Source organism: Mustela nivalis, assembly GCF_964662115.1.
Source record: "Mustela nivalis genome assembly, chromosome: 7".
NCBI lineage: Eukaryota > Metazoa > Chordata > Mammalia > Carnivora > Mustelidae > Mustela > Mustela nivalis.
Genome location: NC_139026.1, coordinates 126,828,550 through 126,839,490, shown reverse-complemented (window position 1 = coordinate 126,839,490; position 10,941 = coordinate 126,828,550). Strand labels below are relative to the sequence as shown.

Below are 10,941 nucleotides of genomic sequence, written 5' to 3'. Positions count from 1 at the left end.
ATTTTTGGATGTTCCCAGACCTCTTGACACTATCTGAGTCCAGTCCTGGGATTGCAGGTCTTGATAAAGGCCAGGATGAGCTGATAGTGTGGTAGCTCTGTGAGATACGAAATCTCCCAAGTATTACACAATGAACCAGGAAGCTTTATCTAAGGCAACATTTTTTAAGACAAAAAGGAATGATTAATTATTAAAGTGAGAAAAAGATATTAGAGACCTAACTTTCAGTAACAGTGCCTTTGTTGAATTCTGACTTGAACCTGTATTACAGGAGAAGATCTGGGGAAATTATGCAAGTCACTGTGGGGAAAAAAATTCATTTCACACCTATTTTAGCAACACATCTCTCCCAAATAGATGGAGGGTTTAAAGAATTCCTCTACTAATCATATTCTTTATTTTCAGAGTAAAGTATATGGTAAAACAGATAAATAAGTCTTACTTAAAAGAAAATGGACATTTACCAAGATCACCAAAATACACATATATTAAAAATAGACCTTGTCTTTGATGTTTATTTCACATTATCTAAGTACATCCAGTTACGCAAATTTACATTTTTATTTCACATCTTTGTGTTCCCAATATACATATTACAGGACAAAGAACACCTTTGCAAGATTCAGCCTGGGAAACCCTGCTAGAAAAAAAACAAGATTCTCAGCTGCCTCATTCTTTCTGCATGTGTACAAATACAATTCTAAGTAACTGAAGTAAAAATCAAGACTGGTAAGCGAAAACAGTGACTAAATTTTCATGCCACCTGAGGTTATCTGTACCTGAATTTTTAAACGGTCTTCTAATTACCGAACATTGCTTTGGGAGCTCCTTGATCTATTTCAGGAAGCTTAGGTCTTTGGGGTTCTTCTAACCCACATGCAGTTGATCCTGGCTACACACTAGTGATGCTTAAATTTTAAGTGGGCATTCTCGTGCTCTGTGTTCACCTAAGCTATTTTTCAAGTGATAGTCCATATCCTTATCCCTCTTTCATGAAAATCCCTTGCCAGACTGGAACAGGAGCAATTATTTCTTCAATTAGGCAAAGAAAAAGGACAGTCCATTTCACGACAGTACAAATTTTTAAAGAAACAATCACATTGCATTAAAGACCTTAACATTTTAGTTATAATGTTATGAAATTCAAATATATCGAAATCCTATTAGGATACTAGATGCCTGCATGTTCATTCTGTTCAATGTTGCCCATGAGATCTTTCATATCACTAGTTCCTGGACTTGATCTGCTGTTAAAATAGAGAGTGTTCTCAAAAGTGCTTTCTTGAGGTAAAGGCACACGTCTTTTCTTATAAAAGAAATACGCCGCAAGGCCAGCACCCGCCACGATCAGGAGGACCACTATGACCACGACTCCTGCCACGCTAGAAGACGGTTTGGAAGGGTCCATCTTCCTTGGGTCAGCTAGAAATAAACAAAATCGTGAGGAGAAAGATGGAGAGAGGCCAAAGATAGAATGCTATGGAGAACAAGACAACTTTCTTTTTGGAAAAGCTAAAATGCATAAATGTCCTTTCATGTCAAATATTCCTTGACATTGGTCAGGCAGAAATGCAGGACATGAAAACAGAGTCCACGTGACCTAGAGGATTGTTTTAGGTGTAAGATTATTATTCAGTTGCAGGAATATTCCATTTGTTAATCAGGTGTTTTTTTGGTTGCTCCCAGGACCCATGAGACCATGATCAGAGCCAAAACCAGGAGTCAGATGCTCAACCAACCGAGCCATCTAGGCATCCTCTAAACATCAGTGTTTTAAAATATGTACACCTGTTTCAAAATAATTTAATGGTGCTTACAAATACATCATAGGAAGATAAATAGATAATCATCATCATGATGATTTTAAAAAAGCAAAGGAGAAAACTAAGGAAAAGAGAAAATCAGAGTAGAGGGAATCTGAACTCATGAGTATAATTAGTTAATAAATAACGCCAAGGAGGCTAATAAGGAGATTCAAGCAAACCATTAATGTCACTCTGAGTTTTTCTAGCTGCTGACAAAATGGGTGAAATAAAATCAGTTACCTGGTTCAAGTTGTCTATAAAAATAAAATTTAAAATATTGCTTTTTTAAAAAAGAAGAAAACCACAGGGATTCTGGAGAGGAATCTCTCCTGTGGTTTCTACAAAACACCTCTGTAATACAGCAATATTTTCGATAGTATCTATGGTAAAAACCCCAACCTGACTCCCAGGCCTGCTTTCCTAGAGCATCATTCAAGGGAGGCTGATGACGTATTGACAAAGGTTAATGTTAGTCACAATTCTACTGAATACAGGGGATATAGGAAGGTATTATTATGGTTTTTAAAACAAACAAACTGTTTTATTACGAGTACAGAACTTAAAATCTCATAGTGGTCTTACCTCTTGTTGTAACTGATGTATGTGTAGGTTCAGCATCAACAACTGTTGGTGAAATAAAAAAAAATAATTAAATACTTATAAAACCCCAGAATAATTGCATGCAGATAGTGACTATTATTTGTTTCACAGATGCATGGAATCCTCCATATTTGGTCCATGGGGATATGATATGTAGAGATAGATGATAGAGGATAGATAACTAGAATTTAGAAGACCTATGTATGTATCCATCCATCCATCCATCCATCCATCCATCCTGTATCAACATCCTACAACTGTAGGGAGAGTTTGAATACAATGAAATTTCTGAAAATACAATCCACTGAGTTGCATTTGACCCACTGTACTGACCCTCAAAAGATCCCAACCCATCCAAAAATAAGGCATTCTAGGCTGTTTTGAAATTGGTCCACTGAAGCCTAAGGCACCACAAGGCACTTGAAAGAAAAGTAAAATAAAACTCCAACACTCCACCGAAGTGTCTAAAACAGAGTTTTACAAGACTAAAGAACAACACAATTCCTAAATAATAAAATCTACTGGGGGGTAGAGTATTAATTTACCTAACTTATTTATTTAATTCTATTATCGAATTAATAATTTTATCTCTTGGGAAGGATATTATGTGAAGTGGAATGGCATAAAAATATTATTAAAGTCTAGAGAGTACTACATCGTGGGCATAGAACATTATTAATTCCCTCAATTCTTGTATTTACATGATCTGCTGCTTAATCTCAGAAGGAGATTTAACTGGTCTTACATGATTTATCCCACAGTGAATTCTGATCCCTCTCCAGAACCCCAATCCCTTCTGGTTTGGTGGAGAGGGCAAACTTTATCCCTTTTTCCTTTTATGCCAATAAGGCTTTGCAAGCTGACTCAAACCACCTGCAACTCTGTAATCTGTATGTCTGGGGATCCCATCATAAATGTATGGATATATCTAAATCATTATGTCAGCTTCGCACACAGAGTTTGTTCCCTCAGAGCTGTGGACAACTGATCACCGGGGTTTTATCGCTTTCATGGGGGAGAGCTTGTACAATAACAGGATCCGTAACTACATTATAATCCCACACCTGACCCCTTAATATTTGAAAGAGACTAGGATGGACTGTGAACACAGGTACTGCAAGGAGAATTCTTACTTACTTTTTGGTCTTTTACAAATATATCCTTTGTAAGAAGAACAGTGAATATTATTCCAAAATCCAGAAGACGCAGATAAAGCTACACAATCATTTCGTTCACCGGAAGGATCTCCTGTGTTCCAGTTCACAAAGGAGACTGGATTGTTGTTTATCCACAGCCATTTTCCTGATGATCAAATAAAGTCAGTAAAATCAGAGGTTAAAAATCAACCATCTTAAAATAAATTCCACTTATTCATGCAAAATTTCTAAACGTATTATTTTATACTATAATCACTGTTGTTGACAACCAGACTTTTAGTATGCAAGATTATAATAACCAATTATTACAGAGCAAAAAGACTGAAAAGATTATGTTTCTTATTAGCATTATTTGAAAACTGATTCCTAATTAGTACAAAAATATATACTTAAGCATCCTTATTTTTTTCTTCCTGGCAAAAGAGAGAAATTATTTTTTAACTCTTCTTAAACTAATTCAGCTACAGAAAACACTTTAAATCAACAGCTTTCAAGATAGCATAATATGAAGTCATTTAAAATTTCAGTTCTTATTTTAAATGAAAGCATAAGTTTGAATTTCTAAACTCTTCACAAATTTATCATTATTTAAGGCAAGACTTTCTGGAACAGAAAACTTTTTTTTGCACAGAACACTTTGAAATGTTTGTGATTAAATAATTGTTCTGCAAATTTACCTTCAACATTTCTGAACAATCCTATCCAAAAATTGGTTTTGCTTTGAAGTGGCTCTACTCGATAAGACAGAAAACTTGATTCAGCAGCACTTTCAATGGAAACCAAGGAGGAGCCTGCAAAGTATAAAAAAACAACATTGATGGAATGACATTTAAGTAGCTAATAATATTTTTATAATGACAGTATTGATAGAGCAATAAAAATCACCCCAACATCTCCACTTAAGGGGAAGAATGTCAAAAAGTGGACATTTATCTTCTCAAAGTTTCACTTTCCCTGCTAAAAGTAAGATTTGGAGGGGAGGTTTCCTGGCTGGCTCAGTCAATTAAGTGGCCAATTCTTGATTTGGGCTAAGGTCATGATCTCAGGGTCATGAGATCAGACCCTGAACTGAGCTCTATGCTGACTGTGGAGCCTGCTTAATATTCTCTCTCTCCCTTTCCCTCTGCCCCTCCCCTGCTCATGCTCATTAAAAAAAATTTTTTTAAGCATAATTTATTTTTTTAGTTATTTTTATTAACATATAATTTATTATTTACCCCAGGGGTACAGGTCCAAGAATCATCAGGCTTATGCATTTCACAGCACCCACTATAGCACGTTGGGGAGGCCCAATGTCCATAACCTAGCCACCCTCTCCCTAACCCCCACTTCCCAGCAGCCCTCAGTTTATTTTGTGAGATTAAGAGTCTCTTACAGTTTGTCTCCCTCTCGATGCCATCTTGTTTCATTTTTACCTTCCTTACCTGCCACAACCCCCACCCTGTCTCTTAACTTCCTCAGAGAAATTTGAGGAAGTTATCAGAGAGATCATATGATAATTGTCTTTCTCTGGTTTATTTATTTCACTCAGCACAATACCCTCTCGTTCTATCCATGTCAGTTGCAAGAGGCAAGATTTCATTTCTTTTGTTGGTTGCATAGTATTCCATTGTATATATATCTTCTTTATTCATTCAACTGTAGATGGACATTTAGGCTCTTTTCATAGTTTGGCTATTGTGGACATTGCTTCTATAAACATTCAAGTGCACGTGCCCTTTCAGATCACTACATTTGTATATTGGGGGTAAATACCCAGTAGTGCAATTGCTGGTTTGTAGGGTAGCTCTATTTTCAACTTTTTGAGGAACCTCCATGCTGTTTTCCAGAGTGGTTGCACCAGCTTGCATTCCCACCAACAGTGTAGGAGGGTTCCCCTTTCTCCGCATCCTCGTCAGCATTTGCCATTTCCTGACTTGTTAATTTTAGCCATTCTTACTGGTGTGAGATGGTATCTCACTGTGGTTTTGATTTGATTTCCCTGATTTAAGCATAACTTTTGTATAAGACACTGAACGAGCTGCTGAAAGACATGCAAAGACCAATAGGACGTGTCTCTCTCTTTTTTTTTTAAACTCTGCTGTAATGTTTCTCCGGTACTGCAAGCTCAACATGTATAAAACAAAACTCATAGAATTCTTGTCCTGAAATATTATTTCTCCTTAGTGCTTTATGTATCAGTGAATGACAGTGGCAGCATCTTTACACTGGCTCAAGCCTAAACATGAGAATCATTCTCGACTTCCACACTTTCTAGTGCCTACGCCCAAATTCTGTTGATTTTACTGTTTAAATATTTGTCACATCTGTCTGCTTCTCTATGTTTCTACTACTTTTACCTTAAGAATGGCCACTAGTATCTCACATTCAAATTACTGCAATAGCTCTCATGGTAGACAGAATCTAAGATGGCTCACTTTGATCCCTGCCTCCTGATATTTAAGTATTTATGTAATATCCCCTTTGGAGGGGGGTTTGGTTGTAGCAATGTGTCTGTGTGTGAGTTTTTTTCTATTTGACTACAGTTGACACACAATATTACATTAGTTTCAGGTGTACAACTTAGTGACTTGACAAGTTGATATATGATACTGTGTTCACCAGAAGTACAGTTACCCTCGTCCAATTATATCACTATTATATTATCACTGCATTCCTTATGTTCTGCTTTTATTCCCTTTACTTACCAATTCCTTAACTGGAGGCCTGTATCTCTCCCTCTCTCATGTTCACCCATTTTGCCCAACATGCCACCTCCCTCCCCTCTGGCAACCATCAGTTTGTTCTCTGTATTTATAGTTCTGATTCTGCTTTTTGATTGTTTATTCCTTTTTTAGATTCCATTTATGAATGGAATAATATGGTATTTGTCTGACTTATTTCACTTGGCAAAATACCCTCTAGGTCCATTGTGTTTCTAAAAAAAAAAAGAAAGCACAATCTCATCCTTTTCATGGCTGTGTAATATTCCATTTCATATATACATATATTATACATTTTTCCTTATCTTCTTGTCTAATGATGGACATGTAAGTTGCTTCCATGTCTTGGCTATTATAAATAATGTTACAATAAACATAGGGGTACATATATCTTTTTGAGGTAGTGTTTTTGTTTTCCCTGGGTAAATACTCAATAGTGGAATTATGGGATGATACAATAGTTCTATTTTTAATTTTTTGAGGAATTTCATACTGTTTTTCCACAGTGTTTAAGGGTTTCTTTTCCTCTACATCCTCACCAACGCTTATTATTTCTTTTCTTTTTTATTTTAGCCATTCTGACAGGTGTGAGATGGCATCTCATTGTGGCTTTGATTTTTACCTCCCTAATGATGAGTGATGTTGAGCATCTTTCCATGTGTCTGTTAGCCATCCGGATGTCTTCTTTGGAAAAATGTCTATTCAGGTCATCGTGGAGTGTGCCTTAACAAGGTTAGGGCTCAGGAGATAGCATAGATAGATGGATGGATTCGAAGAGAAAATAGGTATGATATGTAACTGACATGTCAAATGGAGAGAAGATGTTTTTAGGTGGAGCAACTAAAGGAGAGCATGCAGAAAAAGAATTTAAGATATTGAGAAGCATAGGATTTCAAGTGGAATGAATAGAAAATAATTTCAAGAAGAGAAGGAATGAGAGAGGAGACAGAGAGAGGGAAGCCTAAAGCTTCTTTGAGAACATGGCATGCAGATACAATGGATTCCTCCGTATTTGGTTCATGATGATACGACATAGACAAATCATGGATAGATAGACCTATGTACTGGGAGGAACTTAGAGTGTTACTAGATGGCTCAGTTTGGATGGACTACTCTAGTCAACATGTGAAAAAAGACTTGGGTTAGGCCTCTCTGCAGATGGAAACAGATTGGTATTTAAGGTAGTTGTTGGGCACAGCAAAGATGGTGCTGGCCTGCCTTCTCTTCCGGCTAGAAAAGGCGCCACCATGGCAGTATTGGCGCCAACGTGGCGGTTTCGGTTCCGTATATCTCTGATATTTCCTCCTCTCGCCCAACACACCCTACCCAGTTACTGACTACGTAACCAAACCCCATAGGCTCTCTCCCCGCTGACCTCATTTCCCATCCCCTACCCAATATAAGCTGCAACCCCGCTCAATAAAGTGAGATCCTGCTTCGACAGATCCCCCGAGTCTGGTGTGGTTCATTAATGCGCCTGGACTCGCGACACTCGCCATCCCGCTCAGCCCCAAGGGGAGCTACCGGCTGGCCCGGACGCTCTCCTCGTGCCTGTCGGCCAGCAAAACCTACCGGAGTCTGACAGGTAGTGATAAAGAACACTTAGTTTTTTTAGGCAGCAGGGTTAATTATTAATCTTGCTCTTAGGTATAGGACTGTACAAAGTTAAAAGAGAGAGGAAAACTGAAAGACTGGTTACATTACTATGACATCAACATCTCTCATTACATTAGAGTTGATTCAGTATCAGCATTAGAGTTTAGAGTAAAAATCTATAGCTTTATAATAATAACAACTAATATATTTTAAGCACTTTATGCCAGATATTTCACATTGTGCATTACAAGTATGATCTCACTAGAAATTTACAATTATCTTATTAAATGAGCACTACTGTTACCTCGCTTTATAGATAGGGATCCAAAGCTACAGAGGGGAAGTAATTTGTCAAGATCCCAATGATAGCATGGGGAAGTAATTTGTCAAGATCCCAATGATAGCATGATCCAGGCATTCTGAATCTCAGAACCCTACACTTAACTCTATGCCTGCATCACATGGTACTGAGTCCTGGATGATCCCCTTGGTGATTGTTTTTATTGCATGATTACATATTTCATTGTTTAATATATTTCAAAGACAACAACCAATTCAAAATATTTTGGACATGTTTTGATAAATGAGAATCATTTATTTTATTTATGGGAAAACATGTTACCTAAAATTGAAAACAAAGTTTCTCCTTATTCATTGCAAGTTAAAACTTGCATTGAAAATTTGGATAAAGAGTGAGCTTCATGGTGTTTTAACTTGTTCTAATTTCATTGTCTTATCCTCAGCTCTCTGTTTACCTTAAAAACAAATAGCACCCAAATCACAGTGAAACCAGCAGCCTAGAAGCCACCAGAATACTCAGAATGGGGTTGGAGCTCTTTTAAAGTCCCAATTCAAAGAATTTCCATTATTTTATCTGACAGTTCCATGGAAAGTCTCACTTGCAAAGTTTGGCTTTATTTATCCTAATTCAGAACTCAACAGTGTAAACAGCCTCCTTCCTGATGGCATTTTTCTTTTTTTTTTTTTTTAAGATTTTATTTATTCATTTGACAGACAGAGATCACAAGCAAGGCAGAGAGAGAGGAGAAAGCAGGCTCTCTGAGGAGCAGAGAGCCAGATGTGGGGCTCAATCCCAGGACCCTGGGATCCAGACCTGAGCCGAAGGCAGAGGCTTTAACCCACTGAGCCACCGAGGCGCCCCGATGGCATTTTTCCATTAAAGAAATAATGGTCAAAAATTCTGAAATTTGGGGTGCCTGGGTGGCTCAGTCATTAAGCATCTGCCTTTGGTTCAGGTCATGATCCCAGGGTCCTGGGATCAAGCTTCAAGTTGGGCTTCCTGTTCAGTGGGAAGCCTGTTGCTCCTTCTCCACTCCCTCTGCTTGTGCTCCCTCTCTCACTGTGTCTCTCTTTGTCAAATACATAAATAAAATCTTTTAAAAAGTAAAATTTTAAAAAATTCTGAAATTTGACAAAAAACATTAATGTATACATCTAGGAAACTCCACATTTATCCAAATTCCAAGTAAGTTAAAGGAAATTCACACCACAAACTGCCAAAAGAAAGAGATTCTTAAAATCAGCAAGAGAGAAGTGACTCATCATGTACAAGAGAACCTCAAAAAAACTAACACTGATTTCTCAACAGAAACCATGGGAGCCAGAGGGCAGTGCATGAGATACTCAAAAGGCTGGAAAAGAAATACTCAAAAGGCTGGAAAAGAAAATGATTGTTGATCAACAACTTTCTATCCAGCAACACTATACTTCAGAAATGAGGGAAAAAAATAAATTCATAGTTAAACAAAAATGGACAGAAATTGTCACAAGCAGATATATGCTATAAGAAATACTAAAGAGAGTTTTTGAGGCTGAAGTGAAAGTATACTTGACAGAAACTCAAATCCACATGAAGATATAATAAGCACTAATAAAGGTACCTATCTAAGTGAAAATAAGAGACTATGCATTTATTTTTTGTTTATAACTCATTTTTTAATAACAAGGAAATTAAAATGGTACATTAGAGATTATCTATTTAACATGAAAGAAAGTGGAAATGGAGAAATAGAGGAGCCAAAAGACACAAGATATATGGCAAATAAGTAAAGTGGCAGATGTAAATCCTACCCTATCAATAATTATATTAAATATAAATGGATTAACTGATATAATAAAAAACAGATTGGCAAAATAAATTTAACATTAAAATAAGAAAATAAAAATAAATTTTAAAATTATCTAATTATACGTCACCTGCAAAATACACACTTGAGATTCAAAGACACAAAAAGATTGAAAGTAAGAGCATGGAAAGAGATATACCATGCAAATAGTAACTTAAAAAAAGTTGAAGTAGCTATACTGATACTGGACAAAATAAATTTTTAGACAAAAATTGTTGCTAGACACAAATAAGGACATGTATAATGATTAAATTTTCATTTCATTAAGAAGATATAACAATAATAGGCACATATATAACATACATATGTAAGAAGATAGAGCAATTATAGACATATATATGTAACATACACAATATGTATGTCCCATACATATATTCTATATATATAACAGGTATGTATGTATGTATTTGTGTGTTATATATATATATATATATATATATATAGCATATCTATAATACCTCTCTATATAACATATCTATAACAATTAAAGACACACATGATGTTACATAGATATGATAGTAGAAATGAAGAAATAAAGGAACTAAACCAACATATGATATATATGATATATATACCCTACAATAAAGCCCCCCCCCCAAATGAACAAAGAACAGTCAAAGAGACTTCACTTGACTCAGAATTTGAAGTCAAAACTTACAGCAAGGGACTAAGATGACAAAATAGGAGGTTCCTGAAATGTCTTCCTTCAAAGGCACACTAATGAACAGTTAGTTACACATGGAGCAACTACCTCAGAGAAATCTGAGGTACAAGCTGAGTTACTCTGACATATGGGGTAACTGAGAGTATCTCTACATCTAAAGGAGTAGGAAAGGCTGAGACATACTCTATAAAGCCTATCTCCAGTAGAGCACCACATAATCAGGAGTAGCCAACTCCCAGCTTTCCCCTGAGGAGAGAAGGGTTTGGACCA

At 36.5% G+C, this 10,941-nt stretch overlaps 1 protein-coding gene across 1 annotated transcript in view; it reads right to left on the bottom strand.

The window, feature by feature from the left end:
- Nucleotides 1-488: 488 nt before the first annotated feature.
- MRC1 (mannose receptor C-type 1) overlaps nucleotides 489-10,941 on the bottom strand; it is a 104,772-nt gene continuing 94,319 nt past the window's right edge. Inside the window, exons 27-30 of the mRNA XM_082742042.1 lie at nucleotides 4,240-4,353; nucleotides 3,543-3,707; nucleotides 2,388-2,429; nucleotides 489-1,422 (exon numbers count right to left, since the gene is read on the bottom strand). Coding sequence (XP_082598168.1) covers nucleotides 1,172-1,422; nucleotides 2,388-2,429; nucleotides 3,543-3,707; nucleotides 4,240-4,353 — 572 coding nt within the window. The 3' untranslated portion in view covers nucleotides 489-1,171. The remainder of the gene's footprint in view (nucleotides 1,423-2,387; nucleotides 2,430-3,542; nucleotides 3,708-4,239; nucleotides 4,354-10,941) is intronic.